This window comes from Gobius niger (genome assembly GCF_951799975.1).
Source record: "Gobius niger genome assembly, chromosome: 22".
NCBI lineage: Eukaryota > Metazoa > Chordata > Actinopteri > Gobiiformes > Gobiidae > Gobius > Gobius niger.
The window spans coordinates 17,990,536-18,009,968 of NC_136873.1; the positions used below are offsets into that span (position 1 = coordinate 17,990,536).

Genomic DNA, 19,433 nt, shown 5'->3' on the forward strand with positions numbered 1-19,433 from the left:
TTCTTAAAGACTGACATTAAAGTTGATCCTGAATGGAACGACAAACCTTTATCTGCTGATGTGTCCCGATCAAACAAACCAAACCAAATCAACACAACACACAAAAAAAGTCATGTTTTGGTCAAAGCACTGACATGACAAAAGCTGGCGGACGTTTGAAAGGTTTATTGCATGTGTTTCATACAAAGCATCTGTGGTTTACATGAAATGCTATAAGAGAATACAAGAATTTTTTATTTTTTTTGTTAGGACAGAGAACTGGACTGTGGTCATAAGGCACTTGTTTATTAACGGTCCTGAAAATGACCCGACTGTAAACACACAGTATTTCGTTACATAGAGAGACAGGAAGCTTTTACAAATGTGCAAAGTGTACAGGAGGAGAACACTTGTGGTATTCGTGATATCTGCGTATACAGTACACAGTATACAGGGTACGTCCACATTAATACTTTCACCGTCAAATACGAGTCACGATTTTACCTTTGGATCGTGACTGAAACACCTGCACTAACTCAGCGGCAGATCTTTTGGAGCCGCTTTTTACTTTGGTTTGCTTTTCGCCTGCCAGACGCCGAACCCTGGCTCTCGTGCCGGGCGGCTTTGGCAGAGATGTGGACACACAACCGGAAGTGCTTTAACCACGCAGCTCCCAATGAAAAAATACAACAAAAAAAACGATGGATAAGAGACGATTTAGACTCGCACACGGACAGTAAACATGAAGCGGGCGAAGCTCAGCTGCACAAAACATCTCCAAAACGCTCAACTAGGTCTAAATAACTTATATTTCTCTGCACTGCGATAAGAGCACGGTAAACTTAAAACAAACATGCGACGCGAGGCTTAACAGGGAGCATGATCATGAACACACTGAAAACACACTGTCCATGTGTGTGTGAGTGTTGGGAGTAAAGTGATATTAGCAGAGACGATGTTAATCATGTGGTCCACTCTGCTGTGTCCGAGCTGATGTTACATCCTTTTGTTAATCCTTCGTGACTAAACACTGGCAGGTGATGGGATGGCCTTGCCCCATTCTCTGTCTTTCACAGAAAGAGGATTATTAATAAGAATGACCTCCATTTAGTAAGATTTACCCGATTATTCCCATATTTGACATGCAAGACTCGCTTTGCCAAATGAGTCCGTCAGTTTTTGTTCATCCAGGGCAGCTCGACACCGTGGACCAGGCCGCTCTGGGACAGGCGAGTCTGAATGGGACTTCATGCACTGCAAAAAGTGGATTCTAAGCAAGTAAAAATGGTCTTACTTTAAAAATAAGTTCTTATTTTTTCCCTAAAGAGTAATAATGTTTTGCAAAGTTTTCTTGAGGAAAAAAAATCTTATTTTAGGAAATGAAATCTAGCCATTTCTTGTTCAGATAGATTTGCTAAAAACATGCTCATTTTTCTTGTAACAAGAAAGAAAAACTTTTTTAATCTTCTTCAGTTTTAGACAAAGAATATTGTTTCTTAATTTAAGAAAAAAACAAGATCAACAACTCTTAATGTTCCTTTCTTTAAAGTGGGCGGCTCGGTGGCACAGCGGTTAGAGCCTCAGCTTCACAGCTCGAGGGTCCCGGGTTCGATTCCCACCAGGACGGGGCCTTTCCGTGTTCTCCCCGTGTCTACCACTAAAAACATGTACAATAGGTGAATCCTCCAGCAGGTGATTCTGACCATCAGCCTGGCTCCACATCATGGAGATAGTATTTATTTAGAACATTTTGCTCAAAAATGGGAATAATTTAGAACATTTTACTTAAATCAAGCAACATTTAAGTAAAATATTTCATGTTTTCCTTAAATTATTCCATTTTCTGAGGACATTTTGCTTAATTCTAGTTATTTATTTGCTTAAATTCAGTGTTTCTTTCTTGTTTTATGATAAGAAAAATATTCTAGAAATAAGAATTCTTAGCAAGAAAATAATGCTGACTTGCAGAATCTTTTCCTTAAAACATTTTTTTTCCTTGTTTTTAGTAGGGCACTTTTTGCAGTGTGGCAGAACTAATGTGAGTAAAGCCGCGGAGACACTGTCAACCGTTTGTCGCAGGGAGAAACAATAGAAGATTGTACTAAACTTCAAATCGCTCTGCTACAAAGCAAGAGCAGTAGCAAAAGCTGTCTTCATCAGGACTGTCTTCCTCAAAGTGCCCTTCGCCGGCTCCGAGTGGTTTGCGGAGTCAGATTTGTGAGATGGATTTATTCTCAGCAGGTGACATGATCAAACATGTAGGACGGTAACACTATCTCAGGACCTTCGTGATGCACGGCTCAACAACGTGTCGTGAAACCATTGGGCATTCGATGGAGACGCTTTGGTTTATAAAGCAGAAGTCTCCATGGTGCGGTGAGTGCTGTGTAGATATATTCATTCAACACGATCACTCTGCCGTGAAAAAAGTGCAACGCTTCAGCCACCAGTAACACTCGAGTCCACTCTCTGAATGGACAAAAACACTAGACCGCTTATAACAAAAGTACACAAATGGAGAAAGACTCGCATGTTGAAAATATCTTATTTTGTTTAGACCAGGCTGATTTATATATATCTTCTATTTTTCTATGACTTTGAACGTTGACATAGCTGCACTTTCCAAGCAGGTTGATCTGCCACGGGGCTAAAATTGCAGAATATTGCTCAGAAAAGAAAGAAAAACCTTAAAACAATCTGGCAAATTAACCAAGGGGGTGAAAAAAAAGTGATCTTCAGGCTAGACCGGGTTATGGATGTGAGATGAAAGCGTGCGATGGGCTCAATCCGTATGATATCACTAAAGCCTTCCAAATATTCTGTAAAGTTGACCTTCAAATCTGTCATAACTTTTCACAACATAGAGATAATTCTCCTTTACTGAGAAAGGCCAAGGGTCGAGCACTTTCCTGGCCCTAACGCCCCCATCTGGCCTCCTGCTTAGGGAAATGTGCTCGATGTCTCCTCCCACTGTTACCCCCCTGTCAAATAAAGCCTGAGGCCAAAACTAAATGTAAAGAAATGAACAAAACAACAGAAATGTGACTGATTAGGGCCTTTTGAAACCCGACACTGATCTCAGGTCGTCAACGTACACAAAGTTTCTGAAGAGAAGTGATTTGAAGCCATGCAGACAGTTGTTTTGGATCAGATATGGATCAGGCCGCGTACCACATGATTAAAACCTTTCCCTCAATGCAAGTCTGATAAAGTCCAGTATGTAGGGGGTCGGGAGCAGCCGGGCGGTCGGGGGGGGCCGGTGGCTTTAGCTCCCCTGCGTCACGCTCTGCATGTGCTTGGCCATGTCGTACACGTAGGTGATGTCCGGCCGCTTCTCCGGGTCCGGGTTGATGCACATGTCCACCAAGTTTCTGAGCTGTGGAGACGAGAAGGACACGGGGCAGGAGGAGAGAGGACAAACACAGGAACACAGGGTTAATCAATGGAAGGACTAAACTGGGACACGCCGGGACTGCAGACCATGGATAGTGACATTCAGACGATGGCTGAGCAGCTGCATCCAAGAGCAATGCAAAGAGTTGTAGCTTTTAGCCTTGTTCCAATTGATTGTCTAAGCATCTGGACCAAAAATGAACTCAATCGGCTTGTCGCACAATGTGGCTACGCTAGTTCCTCTGAGCTGAAGCTGTGGGCGCTAGTACTTCCTGTTCGTGTTCATTTCCATTAAGACTAGCTTAGACCAGTGGTTCTCAACCTGGGGGTCGCGAGACAAATTTGGGGGGGGTCGCCAGATCATTTAGATAAAATATACATATTTTCGTTAGCAAACAATCTAATGTTTTATTGTAGCATGTGTTTGCTATTGTACCAGACGGCCATTATTTGTTCGTAGTTTCATGGATTTTATTTCAGCCATTTTTTTTGTTTTTTTACTTTTTGTTTATTGACAAGTAAGGTACATTTTTGGTCACTTTTTTGTCCATTTTTTGTCACTTTTTTGTCAAATTTTTGTCAAGTTTTTGTATATTTTTTGTATATTTTTTGTCCCTTTTTTTGTCAAATTTTTCGATTTTTTTTGTCAAATTCTTATCACTTTTTGTCCATTTTTTGTCCATTTTTTCTCAATTTTTCGTCCAATTTTTCTCACTTTTTTGTCCATTTTTTGGCAGTTTTTTGTACATTTTTTGTCACTTTTTTGTCAAATTTTTCTCACTTTTTTGTCAAATGTTCGGCACTTTTTTCACATTTTCATCCTTGTTTTGTCTCAGTTTTGTCGATAAAATCCCCAAAATAAAAAAAAATAACCCCCCCGAAAAAAAAAAAAGAAAAATTAAAAGACATGGAAAAAAATAATAATAATAATAAATAAAGTAAATAAATAAAATAAAATGCGGTCCTATGAACAACATTATGAGAACTTATCTCCACTATTTAACAATAGCCCGGGTGGGGGGTCACGAACCCCTTTACCTGTTATAACGGGGGTCGCGGCTCCGAAAGGTTGAGAACCACTGGCTTAGACCAGTGAGTTCCTGGTAGAAATATTTCCATAGAGGAGACGTTTATGTTTGTAAGGATCAGGGAGTTTGTCTTGAAGCGAAAGGCTAATTTAACCTCTTAACTCCCGCCTGAACCGAGAGGATCTTTTTCCTCATCAGATTTTTTTTTTCATCATTTTTATCACTTTATTTTATTTATATTTTTTTTTTCGTCAATTTTATATCCCATTTTTGTCATTTTCTTGTCACATTTTTGCAATTTTTTTGTCAAATTTTTGTCAAATTTTTGCAATTTTTTTGTCAAATTTTTGTCACATTTTTGCCAATTTTTTATCACATTTTTGTAATTTTTTTCGTCAATTTTTTGTCAATTTCTTGTCACATTTTATGACATTTTTGTGATTTTTTGGTCATTTTTTGGTCACATTTTGGTCATTTTACGTCCATTTTTTGTCATTTTCTTGTCACATTTTTGGCATTTTTTTTGTCAAATTTTTATCACATTTTTGTAATTTTTTTCGTACATTTTTTTGTCAATTTCTTGTCACATTTTATCACATTTTTGTAATTTTTGGTCATTTTTTTGTCACATTTTTGTCATTTATCGTCAATTTTTGTGACTTTTCCATCATTGCTTTTTCGAGAAAGTGTGCTCGGTTCAGGTGGAAGTTAAGGGGTTAATGCATTACACAACTTGAAATAGTGCCTTTATATATATTTTTCATAGCATGTTAGCCTTTAGCTTCAAGACAAACTATCTATCCTTTATGATCACAGGTGTCCCCTCTGTACTCGTTACATCATGATTTGAACACACAATAAATGATCATCTATCGGGAACTCACCGCCCACAACAGAATCTTTGGAAAATATGATTATTATTCCAGGAAAAGAAAACAGACAGGAAGGTCCAGGCGCTCACACCTTCAGGTCAGAGGAACTAGCATAGCCACACCGTGCAACAAGCCAATTGCACATATAGGGGTGGCACTTATTCCACAACGTTGACATTGGTAACGATAGGACAGTACTTACTATATAAATGTATCGCTTCATAAGCAAAAAGACGGACAATATCATTTTTAGGCTGGATAAATGCGCGACATGCTGCATGAGCTTAAATAAAGAAGAATGAACGCTCTCACAGCCGAGTGAGCTCAGTGTGGAGGCTCCTGTGTTTAAAACCAGACCCACAAAAAGAAGCTCAAAGACCTCAAAGTCTTTCTTCCACAAGAGCAGAACAACTACCGTCTCTAACCTCGTCAGTCACCACTCAATCCACTTCTTTATAACCCTGATGATGTGAGGTCCATTCACACTAGGGATGCACCGACACCGAAACCAGTTGTACTCATACTCGTCCCGATACCAGAAACCAATACCACTTGACCTGTGGCCGGCAGATCTCCACTGAGGAGAGAAAATAGCAACAAACTGGAGAATTCTTTAGTGTAAATCCCATATTCCACATAGAGCTGACTTTACTACAGACGACACTCCCTAAATCAGAGTCTGTGCTGGATTCAACCAGAGCTAGATGTTGTTAGTGCTGCACTGTCTGCAGTGTTTACAAGATACAGGCTAATGTTGCTAACTAGCCGCTAACTCGCGGCTAACAGTTCTGGCGATTCTTACGCCGTTTTCTGCCCAGGGACTTATTCATCTGAAAAACTAACCCAGTGTATGTTTTCGTAGCGGGAGGAACGTTTGGAATTCAATTGTTGTTGTTTTTTCACATTTGGTGCAAGCGGGACGTTACATTTGTGGCTACAACTGCCCAAGGGACCCGCGATTACAGTAAATAAATAAACACAATAAATGGCGATAGATTTGGTAAACTACATCACAACACCATAAGGACCTGACAAAGATTAACCAGAGACCACTTTACTACGTTTTTTTTTACTTTAGGAAACTCAAAGTGCTTTCTTTGTTCACTTCTTATGAATAGCATGACTAAGGTCTATACCAGTGTGGTAATATGATATCCAAGTTTTGTTGCTGTTGGTCCAGGGACAGCATTAAAGGAAGAAACTTCAGCTCAAATAAATGAGTTTTTCCCTCTTGCTCCATGGACAGATTTCTTGAAATGACAGTCTCAAGTCAAGGACAAATGTACTTATTTCAAGATGACAGAGATAGATAGATCGCTGGACCACAGCTTTAACCACATTAATAACTGTGCATCTGTACAATAGGAGAAGCCTAAAGATTACTGCTGTCCAAATTAACTAACTCGCGGCTAACAGTTCTGGCGATTCTTACGCCGTTTTCTGCCCAGGGGCTTATTCATCTGAAAAACTAACCCAGTGACTAAAAAGTGCTCAGAAAATACAGAATACAGAGATACAGCATGTTTATATTGAGCCAAAATGAGCTGCAGCAGAACAATCAAAATGCTTTAGCTACTGGATAAGTTACTATAAACACACGAGGAAATCCACACGGAGCTGAAGTCAAGACGAAAAGAGAGCATTTATCTGCAGTAATAAGCAACATCTTAATACTATTGTTAAATAACAATATCCATCCATCCATCCATCCATTTTCTTCCGCTTTATCCGGGGCCGGGTCGCGGGGGCAGCAGTCTCAGCAGAGATGCCCAAACTTCCCGATCCACACACACCTCCTCCAGCTGTTCTGGGGGGACCCCGAGGCGACACCAGGCCAGCTCGGAGACATAGTCCCACCACCGTGTCCTGGGTCTTCCACGAGGCCTTGTCCCACGAGGCTAAATAACAATAGATAAATGAAAAAAGCACAGGCATTGAGGAGCTTTTCGACATGAGCTGTTCTGCCTATGATGGACAGAGCAATAAAAATGAAAAATAAATAAATAAAATGGCATCTGTTCAATTGTGATGCCATTCTGAACTCATCTTAAAAGTGTAGCCTACTTTACTCAAGGAAATGTAAATGAGTAAATTAACTAATTACGAACCAATCTGCTGTGAAAAAGCAGGTTGAAGAAAATGCCTTGTACTCGTATTCAGTATCGGCAAGGACTTAAATCAAAGTACTCGTATTGGTTTTGGAACAAGAGGTATCAGCGCATCCCTGTAAGTAACATACACAGAGATAAAGTATCAAAGTATCTAAGTCATCGTACATGGATATAGTGTTGGAACTGTTCTGTTCGTACAAGTACAGGAGATTATTAACGACCAACATATCTTTGTAGTTTCCCGCCGAAGTTACACATTATCGACACAAGCCTAGACCAGAAAAAAATTGAAAAATTGTGCCACCCTTTACTAGAGACTCATTGGCAGATGTTCAAAATGTCAATGCCCTAGTGGAGATGCTTTCTTTGGATGCTTTCGGGGAATTCTGGGTGTGGTTGTTTTACAGAGCCAGGCTGGTCCCCGTAGTTCGAGTTAAAGGAATAGACATTCTGAGAGAGATTCTATTCTTCCATGTTTGAGGGAACAGTTTGTAGCCCCCCTCCCCCCGTGTTCCAACATGACTGTGCACCGGTGACAAAGCCGGCAAAGACATGGATGATGGAGTTTGATTTAGAGGAACGTGACTGGCCTGAACAGGGACCAGACCTCCACCTGCTGGAACATCTTTGGGATGAGGCTGCAGCCAGGCCTTCTCTGTCAGTGTGTGACCTAGGAAATGCTCAAAAACCCACTCCCAAACCTCATCCCAGAAGAAGTCATATCCTCCTGACTAATGTGTCCGTTTCTAAACCTGAATATCTCCCATGGATGGATGGACCAAACATGTATGAAGGTGTCGCAGACCAAAATGCAGGAGCGAAACCTGTCCACAAAGTCCAAGGCGTTCCTCTGTGTTTCCATCCATCCATCCATCCATCCATCCAACCATCCATCCAACAATCCATCCATCCATCCATCCATCCATCCATCCATCCATCCATCCATCCATCCATCCATCCATCCATCCATCCATCCATCCATCCATCCATTTTCTTTGGGACCAACTTTGCCATCAACTTTCACAAGCACGGCGTTCTGCTGTCTTCTAATTACCTCACAAAGGTTGGGGGATTGAAAAAAAAAGTGATTGGATGACATGTTTTCCCCTTGTAGTCAGGATGATATGGAAGATTAGGGTTCAGAATGAGGTGCCACACTACAAAAAGTAAATATCAAGCATTGGCTTTAATGACTTGAATTGAGGAAATGTATCTGAGTTGTTTTCACTCATTTAGACACTTTTCCTGATCGGACCAAGTTTGCTTTGCTTGTTTGAGGACATTTCAGACCAGTTCTAGGGTAAATCTCTGTACTGCCCCCTTGTGGGAACTCTTGTTTGTGTTTTGAGTTTTGTGTGTTTTGTCCTTTTGGTGCTTCCGTAGTGCAGTAATGTTCCAAGCATTGAAAGCAGTATCTCTAAACTCCAGTGTTCCAGCCTGTACTTTTCAATTTGGCTCTACAAAAATATCTGTCTGTAAGTATTGAGATTATATTGATGTTAGCTTCCATTAGACACCAAATTTAGTAATTTTAGTAAGTTTCCAATTCGTGATTTCTAACAATCAATTAGGCGCTAATTTCGTTAGCATCCCTATGGGCTTTCCCATGTATGTTAGCATCGTGCTAATCGCTCACAAATGAGATAGTTTTTTTGTCTTTTCTGTCATCTCTGATCTACTTATTTTATATTTTCCACCAAATGAGATTGTGGACCCTTTGTGTTTCTGTATGTTACAGTTTTACAGTAAATCTGCACCAAAACAGCAAGACGCTTCCTGGTATTTTATTGGAGACTGTTCGCTATCTGTGAAGCTAGTCGACACACTAGTAAAGGCAGAATAATCTCGCTTGAAGTAAGAAAGTAAAATTGCCAATGGGATAAGACCAATTTTCTTACCCCATTGGCAAAGAAAATGACCTGAAATAAGGACGAAACGTATCGAAACGAGTCAGAAACATCTCAGAACAAGTGAAATAATCTCGGACAAATGCCCAAGAACTTCTTAACTAGTCAAAACAACTAAAATTTGGATTATTATGCTCAAATTGAGATGTTTATACTGATCTTGTTAAATACTTTTTGCACTTAAATGTATTTGTTGTGAGCAGTGAGCAAATACTTTTATGAATACAGAGTATGTGGCGACTGTGCTCGTGAATGTAGTTTACCCGCCGCGCAGTAACACCAGGATGATCATGGGCGGGTTTGACTTCCACAGGCCCTGCCACAGACGCGGGGCTTTCGCGTCGCTGCCACTCCGACGCCGCGCGCCGACAGCCGCCGCACTGAAGCCGAGCAGTGCATGATGGGAGCAGATAGACAGACAGACGCACGCACACCCCGCTGCCTGTGCCATCATTAAAAACACAGAGCGGGGGAAAACAGTGTGCCGGGTCGCCATGGTAACTGTCGGCTCACTTCCTGTCCGCCGTGGCGTGCCACACTTGGACACGTTCTCGCCGGGGATTGTGTATGTTTTCGTAGAGGGAGGAACGTTTGGAATTCAATTGTTGTTGTTTTTTCACATGGTGCAGGCGGGACGTACAACTGCCCAAGGGACCCGCGATTACAGTAAATAAATAAACACAATAAATGGCGATGGATTTGGTAAACTATATCACAACACCATAAGGACATGACGCAGATTAACCTTTACTACGTTTTTTTTACTTTAGGAAACTCAAAGTGCTTTCTTTGTTCACTTCTTATGAATATCATGACTAAGGTCTACACCAGTGTGGTAAAATGATACCCAAGTTTTGTTGCTGTTGGTCCAGGGGCTCCTTCACGTCGAAAGGAGCCAGCTGAGGTGGCTCGGGCATCTGTTCCGGATACCTCCTGGTCGCCTCCCGCGGGAGGTGTTCCAGGCATGTCCTAGTGGGACAAGGCCTCGTGGAAGACCCAGGATACGCTGGTGGGACTATGTCTCCGAGCTGGCCTGGTGTCGCCTCGGGGTCCCCCCAGAACAGCTGGAGGAGGTGTGTGTGGATCGGGAAGTTTGGGCATCTCACAATAATCCAAATTGTAGTTGTTTTGACTAGTGAAGAAGTTGTTGGGCATTTGTCCAAGATCATTTCACTCGTTTCGATACATTTCGTCCTTATTTCAGGTCATTTTCTTTGCCAATGGGGTAGGGCTGCTCGATTATTGAAAAAATAATAATCACGATTATTTTTGTCATAATTGAAATCACGATTATTCAAACGATTATTTGTTGCCTTTAAAAAAATCCATCAAAAAAGTGACAAAAATCCATTTAAAAAATGACAAAAATCCAGCAAAAAAAGACAAAAATCCAGCCAAAAAAGTGACAACAATCCATCAAAAAAATTACAAAAATCCAGCAGAAAAAAGACAAAAATCCAGCAAAAATAGTGACAAAAATCCATTAAAAAAATTACAAAAATCCAGCAGAAAAAAGACAAAAATCCAGCAAAAATAGTGACAAAAATCCATAAAAAAAGACAAAAATCCAGCAGAAAAAAGACAAAAATCCAGCAGAAAAAAGACAAAAATCCATCAAAAAAGTGACAAAAATCCCAAAAATAAATATTAGAAAAAAAAATGTGAAAAAAAAAACATTTGAAGAAAAAATTAAAAAAAATTTTAAAAAAAATATATATAATCGATTTTTTTTGCGATTATGCTATTTTTGTAATCAGCTACTGTTGTAATCGAAATCGTAATCGAATTTCGATTAATTGCACAGCCCTACAATGGGGCAAGAAAATTGGTCGAGCGGTCCAGGGACAGCATTAAAAGAAGAAACTTGGTTGTTTCAGCTCAAATAAATGAGTTTTTCCCTCTTGGTATATATGGTATATGGTCTCAACTTATATAGCGCCTTTCCATCTACATTAGGCACTCAAAGCGCTTTACAGCAAGGATCCACTCACCCATTCATACACCAATGTACGCAGACACTGGGGGCAATGTGGGTGAAGTGTCTTGCCCAAGGACACAACGACAGTGTGCACTTTCAGGAGGTGGGATTCGAACCCCCGACCTTCCGATCATGAGACGACCCGCTCTACCATTTGTGCCACTGTTGCCCCATGGACAGATTTCTTGAAATGACAGTCTCAAGTCTGGACCACAGCTTTAACCACATTAATAACTGTGCATCTGTACAATAGGAGAAGCCCAAAGATTACTGCTGTCCAAATTATCGTGTTATTATTGTGTTAAAGAGGGGGTATTATGCAAAATCCACTTTTTCAAGCTTTACATCATGTTATTATGTCATTCCCTCATTTAAAACATGCCTGAAGTGTTGCCTTGGCACATTCACGTATTTTTGAGTAATCTGTAAAAACTCTGATGGCGGCCATTTTAGGGATAGGTTTGCCTGAGTCCTCCTAGGAACGCCCCCACCTCCTGGAGACGCCTCCGAGCTTTCGTCACCAGCCGAGTAACCAACCACTGCTCCTCAGCAGAACCCCCTCCCCACTGACGCCACAGACAGCGTGTGGAGGGGGCGTGTCGGAAAGAGTCAGAGGTTCTTAAAGAGACAGAGGCCTATTTCAAGACATTCACTACAGCCATTTTGAGAGAGACATTTTATACAAGGCAGTTATTCTAATTTACTGCATTTACAGACCAACAGAAGGTTTGCTCATCATTGTAGTGTGATATAGACTGAAAAAAGCAGAATACCCCCTCTTTAAAGTGATGAATGAAGGTTTTCGTTGATTATTGCAACAAATATAGAAACGTGACGAATTCTGAAGTAATTTTGTGTTTTAATTGAGGCAAACAAAAACATGTCCACCTCCCAGTGACTGTGCGTGGGCTGCTGCTCGGACCTCGCACCTCGGACCTCTCCTGGTCAACAGCAGAGTGCACTGGGGAGCTTCGGGAGGCGGCGGCGAGGAAGCAAACACCGACAGCGGGAGAATTAGTCGCCCAGAATGGAGATGGTGGGGCGCGCTGACGAGATGCAGATATGTAAAATATTCATGCGCTTCTTTTGCATGGCGAGCGTGGTGTGCGTGCGCGGCGGCGGCGGCGGAGGGGGGGGGGGGGGGAGCGAGAGTGTCATGTGGAAGAAGCGCAGAGGGGTGGAAAGGGGGGTGGGTGTGTGGAAGCGTAGTCGGAGATGGTTAAATGACACAACAAAGATGAGCAGCTGACAGTTGGCTGCCGATCCTTCAGGAGCATTGTTTACATCCAGACAGGCGCTGCGGGCACCCCCCTCATCAGCGCTGTCTCTGCTCCATCAGCGCGCCTGGCTTTGTCTGCGCCGCTCGGGGAAGGGAAGGGGGTGACATGTGGGGCAATCGCGCGCCCGCCAAAAACTCCGCTCCGACAAATATACTCGGCACATTTGCTAATGCGTTGTGTAAAAACGGCCCGGTGAAGGAGGCGGAGCAGGCCTGCACTGTATGAGCCGCATTTGTTACTGGATCTGGGGTAATGGGAGCACAGCAGCTACTTCAACTTAAAAGTAACCCACCATGCAGAGTGGACTTTTTGGACTTGATCAAATCATCAAAACATACTTAAGGGGAGACACTACAGGCAAAACTACATTTTTTCAGTTTTCAGGTTTTGGGCCAAATTGGTCTCTGAACATATAAGCTTTCACCCGGAAACAGAAAATATGCCTAATCTTCACAATAACATGTGTAAATATTGCACTGATTCAATGTTCCCCCATAGACTTATATGGGAGAATGCAATTTCAAGGGCCTTTTTCTCAAAACACATTTTTCTGTCATTGTGGCGACACTATGTCCACGTCAGTCGGACCTAAAGACTTCAAATTTTCCAGCCTCGGACTGAACAATATTTGGAAGATTTTTTCAGAGGGATTTTTTATTATCTAATCCCTAAGCCCCATTTATTGAGTTTTGAATGTCAAAAAAAAAGGCGAAAATTAAATTTTTACAAAATTTTCCACTAAAAAACAGCTTATTTTAAAACTAAACAAGAAATCCAAAATCCCCTCTGAAAAAGTCTTAGTAACTCATTTATCAATAAAATGAAACCATTAATTTGAATGTAGCTCTATCCATTATTCAGATTTCGTCGCCGAAAAGATGATTTGGGGCATTTTTAGGCATAAAACACCTTGTTCTTATATGAAAAGATAAAATGACAGAAAACTTGCAATGTATTTTTTTCTCACATTTATGCCAGTGATCTACAGCAAAAGTTTCAAATTGATATCCGTAAATATACATTTTTTCCCTATTCACCTGCAGTGTCTCGCCTTAAGCGTGCATTTAATAATCCTGTTTCAAACATTATTGGACCAAACTATGTGGATCATTATTTGCTAGCATGCCTTTAGCTCAAAATTGCGCCCGTTTTTTTGTTTTGATCTGAATCAACCAAAAATCAATCCATATGGAGAGCTCTTGTGTTGCGAGTCTACACACCTTCACTGAGCTCATCATTTCAGCACCTAAATGATCAAGGCCGTGGGAACCCAGGGTGCTGAGGGCGCTGCAGCAGCCCCTGGTGGATAGTTTGTGAACTGCAGGCAATATCAACCCCTTAACTCCCACCTGAACCGAGCACATTTTCTCCAGCTTGACCCCAGTCCAAAAGCTTCTGGAGAAAAGGTGTGAAAATAGCAACAAAACTGAGACGAAAACAAGGATGAAAGTGTGAAAAAAGTGAGAAAACATTGACGAAAAAGTGACAAAAAATGTACAAAAAATGACAAAAATTTACAAAAAATTGACAAAAAAATGAGAAAAAATGGACGAAAAATTGAGAAAAAATGGACGAAAAAGTCATAAGAATTTGACAAAAAAAAATGCTAATAATTTGACGAAAAAGTGACAAAAAATTTACAAAAAAATGACAAAAATTGACAAAAATGTGACAAAAAACTGAGAAAAATTTGACAAAAAATTGCGAAAAAAAACGCGAAAAAGTGATACGAATTTGACAAATGCGAATAATGTGACGAAAAAGTGACAAAAAAGTCCCGAAAATTTGACAAAAATGAGACGACTGCCAAACAAAAAAAGTGATGAAAAAAAAATCTGATGTGAGGAAAAAGATCCATTTAGTTTTGTAGGTCTTTCAAATGAGGTGTTACACTGGCCTACAGGATTTGGGTAAAGCTGAACAGGAGAAAATGCTCTCGGTTCAGGCGGGAGTTAAGAGGTTAATAAACAGGATTTATGCACAAAAAAAGTATTTTGGGGGTAAATTTTGTCCCTCAGCACCCCCTATCTAAAATATCTTCCCACGGCTCTGTAAATGACCTTCATGTCAAAGCACCGGCTAGCATCATGTTGCTAATTAGCTGCACTACTTTTCTTCTTTTCTCCTTTTCTGGTCTCCTTTGACTGTATCCAGCGAAGGACGTCGGACAGAGAATCCAAGCCTTCACTAGATAACTGCATTTATGGTCAAAAAGACTTTTCCCTTGTTACGTGGAGAGGGAAGGTCGCCAATTATGAGATAGCATTAGAAAGATAATCCATTAAAGTCCACCCATCCTCGGTTTGTGCGAGCGTGAGCGCGGTTTAAACTGGGACAGCGGTAATTAATGCAGTCTCGGTGTGTTTCTGTGATGGATTACACAACTTTCACAAGTCTGCGGCGAGACTTCCACTCTGTTTGAACAAATGGAAACAAATCAACGTCTCAAACAGTGGAATAAATGCATGACAAGTACGCCTCCATAAGACAACAGGCCGCCTGAGTCCTGATAGACAATCCGTCAGCGTCACACTGGAGATGCAGGGCTTCTATACATGGCTGAGAAGGACAGTTTTGTCAAAGGTTATTCATTCTTTTTAAACTTTTACACACCTCACTATTAGTCCTTCACATCTAATGGCTTAAATTGTATGGGAAATACTAGCGCTCAATGATTCTGCCAAAAAACAATAATATAGTAAGGATTATAGCGAAATCTGAACAGGCCTCTGACTAATGCTTTGCTCACACGCTACAGAACAAGAAGACCATGTCACTGAGATCAGCTGATAGACAATGGTCCACACCATAATCATTCTGAACATAACGTGAAGTACAGATAATATACAAACACATAGACACAAACAACTGACTCACTGATAGGCAGTCACCCTCTCTGTGCGGAGAAGTGCAAGACTAGGATAAAAGGAGACTGTCAGCGGAGGTCTGGACTTCACTTCTTCTCTTTCTCTGAAGTCACCAGCTGGTTATACAACTTTGTAACTAGGAACAACGGCAATAAAAGCCTTATCTTTGAGAAAACTTCTATCTCTAGTGTTTGCTTTGGCTATATCCAAATAACTGTTCTGTGAATGTCTGTGTAAATTCATCTTATTAGCTCTTGGAGGATATTCAGCCAGGCGGTGTACTTACTTATTCCATGCTGTCCTGTCCCATTCTTGTGATTTTTATAAAGATCACGCCACATTTTATGACCAATTTAGGCAGAAATGTGAGATATTTTATTTACTTTTTCTGCCCACTGTATATTTGACTAAGTTATATTTTTGACTGTGCTTAAAGCTTTTCAAAAATATATTGTATTGTTGTTACTTCTTAAAGGGCCTATATCATGCTTTTACCCATGTTGTTATGCTATTTCCTTATCAAAAACACCCCCCCAAAAACTCCCACACAGTTCTCAGCAATCCTCCTGAATCCTGCCCGATTTTAATTTGTAAAACAGCTTTTTCCTTATTTCTGTCTTAAGAGAGAAACAAAGAGAGAGAAAAAAAAAATGTGCCCGAGGTGCTTCCAGGTCAGCTGTGGCCAAAACAAACGCATCCCCTGAGCGTCTGAACAGACGTCATGTTTGCGCTGCAGCTGTGAAGATGGAGCTCGTTATAACTTATTCCGGACACACCCTTTTTCCTTATCTAACGATAATGTCACGGACTTTATTCAACCTTCCTAAAGAAGCGGCCACTCGTCAGCAGTTGAGTTTGGTGAGTTTATCAAAACGCGTGTTAGCTTGTGTGTTACCGTGTGTGTTGGCGTGTGTGTTGGCGTGTGTGTTGGCGTGTGTGTTGGCGTGTGTGTTAGCGTGTGTGTTAGCGTGTGTGTTGGCGTGTGTGTTGGCGTGTGTGTTGGCGTGTGTGTTAGCGTGTGTGTTAGCGCGTGTGTTGGCGTGTGTGTTGGCGTGTGTGTTAGCGTGTGTGTTAGCGCGTGTGTTGGCGTGTGTGTTAGCGTGTGTGTTAGTGTGTGTGCTACCTTGTGTGTTAGCGTGTGTGTGCTAGCGTGTGTGTTAGCGTGTGTGTTAGCTTGTGTGTTAGCCATTTATGAAGCTGTGTTGCAGATGTCAACTCCTTATAACTGCATCATGAAGTAACTTCAATTATTGCTGTTTATTTATATTACGGTAAAGTATGTGCGGAGAGAGGGGGCGGAGTTAACTGAATCGAAGCGTTGTGTCTTCCGGGTTTGAAAAATACCTCCAGAAAACACTTATATTTATCACAGAAATGAGTGCTCCATAGTGGTAGAGGTACAATATATCGTATAAATGCCTATACTTTACTTTGGAATGGCTAAAATAACATGATACTGATCCTTTAAGCATGAGTGAAGTTTGTGTACTTTTGTTTATTTGTCATTCTCAAGCTGTCACGTCCTTGAGGTCTCCAGTATAACATAAGAAAGTATGTTCTCTGTTTGATGCTCACCAGCTGGCAATACGCACTTCAGGCTCTCGACGCAAACAAATATGACTTTGAAACAGTAAAGAAGTCGGTGAATTGACTCATTGTTATCAGCCCACTGTGTTATTGTACAGTCATTATAGAAAGCCCACTGTTTTACTATATAGGCAAAAATATGATATAAACGAACAAAATGATCTTAAAGTTTAAAAGTCAATAAAACAACACAGCATTTATGAAGTTAAACTTAACATTTCACAATGGGAAATGTTATGGATCTGGCAGATTGTTGAGGCCGGATGCCGTTTCTGTGAATGGAATCAGTATGGATCTCGAGAAACACCTGCTAAACACCCTGAACACTTTGTAACCAGGACGATGTTTGCTGCACAAACTGGAAAAGCATCTGTAAGTGTGACATTTGTCATTTAATCTCCCTCATGTGAGAAACCATGCTCACGGCTGATGTGTGGCTGCTGTACACGGGTAGTAGTATAGAACATACAGCATATGTCCCCAAACGGTGAGGTACGTCAGTGTTTTGCAAATGAACAAACAAGGAGCACCTGCATCCTCTGAGGGGGTAGAGAAGGAGCGGTCGATGATGTTTTATTAGTGCAGCAGATGACAACTTCAGAAAAGTGATAGAAATATGATATTTTCACATTTATCACACACTTTAGCACAACCACATGGGGGAGAGCAGTGTTAATTTCGTCGACTAAAATATTTAGTCTTAATTTTAGTCAAAGTGATATTTTTGACGACTAAAATTGGACTAAAACTAAATTAAACGTTCCTCATGAGACTAAACTATGACTAAAATGTCCAGATATTTTAGTTGACTAAAATAAGACTAAATAAAAATTAAAAGCAGAGACTAAAATCATCCAAACTTCTATTGACCGTCTGAAAGAGCCTCAGATCATTTAAATTCACTGCCAAATGAACAGGTTTGTGCTTTGTTCATGGAGCAGCTCCATGAAGTCGAGGACCACGATTAAATATGATTATAATGAATATTATAAATGCAAAGTCGACTAAATTAGTCTTAAATTTAGTCGACTAAATTTACATGCAATTTTAGTCGACTAAAACTAGACTAAAATTGAAAAGTTTTTTTTGACTAAATCTTGACTAAAATTAAATTACATTTTAGTCAAAAGACTAAGACTAAAACTAAACTAAAATATGTTGTCAAAATTAACACTGGAGGAGAGAGGCGCTTGGTAAGTCATCAGCTCAGGGCCTGGGTGTATCTGCTCTGGGGGCCCCTGGGGGTCGGGTGTAATAATAAGAAGCTCTCCATGGGGCGCTTGGGGTCCGTCACACTGTACATGTTTGTAAAGGGTTCAGAAATGTAACCTGGCTAACGCCGTGCTGCTGTGTGCGCTCCAATCATTTGGAACTGCACAGCAGCCTGGGGACCATGGCCCAAATTTTCGCATGGATTTGGGAACCAATCACAGAACGAGGAGGGACGGATCAAACATGACAGCAGCAGACGCTACGCTATCCTTTGATCAAGTTTTAGGCCGTGTTCTAAATAGTCTAGCTCGAAAGTTTACAGCAGGTACGTCATACGTCGTCTGATATGATGATACGATTGGCTGTTAAGACATTTGTAGCGCCCAATAAATGGCTATGGGCGATCGTAAACCACACCTCCCCTACGAGAAAATGAATTGGTGTTAGCCAGGCTATCAGAAATGAGCTATTGAGCCACAAACATATTTATGCACAAACAAACACAAACATTTGTGAAAGAAAAAAGCAGACAGGGGAAGGAAACGTCAGGCCCAGGAGCCAAATCTGGCCCAACAGTATGTGAGCTTTGCCCCACATAAAAGGATTTAATAAACATGCACAATACAGATCTAAACACCTATTCAAGAACATATTACCGAAAATATGGCACATTTCCCACAGACCCTCACGCTTCGTGTGCAAATACACTATTACATGTACTCACAGGGCCTCTCTTTTAAACCCGGCCCTGACTGAGCAAACTCCCCTAATATCAGACATGTATGTGATGTATATAATACAATGCATAAGTTCTTCATTAAATGTTACTATTTTAATTGATGTAATACCAAAACTAGTCCAACGTTGGCTTCCTCAATGAATATATTTTTCATGTCAGATGTAATTATGGTGATGAATTGCAAATGATTAAACTAAAGAGTTGAAGTTTGGAACCTCTGGTACCAGTACTGAGCCCTGTATTTCCATGGGAAAAGGATGAATTATGAATGAATACGAATATCACACAACGCTTTAGCGCAGAAGAGAAAAGCAGAGCTCGCCTAATATTTGTTGATGTTTCGCCTCTTCGTCTCCAAGTTCATGCAAAGTTTGAATCCCTTTCAAAGAAAAAGACGGGACGGCGAGCAGTGCCACCCACACAAAGCGGCCACGCAAATGTCAAAGCACGCACAATTCAGCGCCAATCAGGCCGGGCGGA

General features: G+C 40.9%; 1 protein-coding gene across 1 annotated transcript in view; it reads right to left on the minus strand.

Moving 5' to 3' along the window:
* Positions 1–2,883: 2,883 nt before the first annotated feature.
* The window catches only part of nek7 (NIMA-related kinase 7), a 187,729-nt gene continuing 171,179 nt past the window's right edge, over positions 2,884–19,433 (minus strand). Inside the window, exon 10 of the mRNA XM_079580956.1 lies at positions 2,884–3,355. Within this exon, the coding sequence (XP_079437082.1) occupies positions 3,245–3,355 (111 nt within the window). The 3' untranslated portion in view covers positions 2,884–3,244. The remainder of the gene's footprint in view (positions 3,356–19,433) is intronic.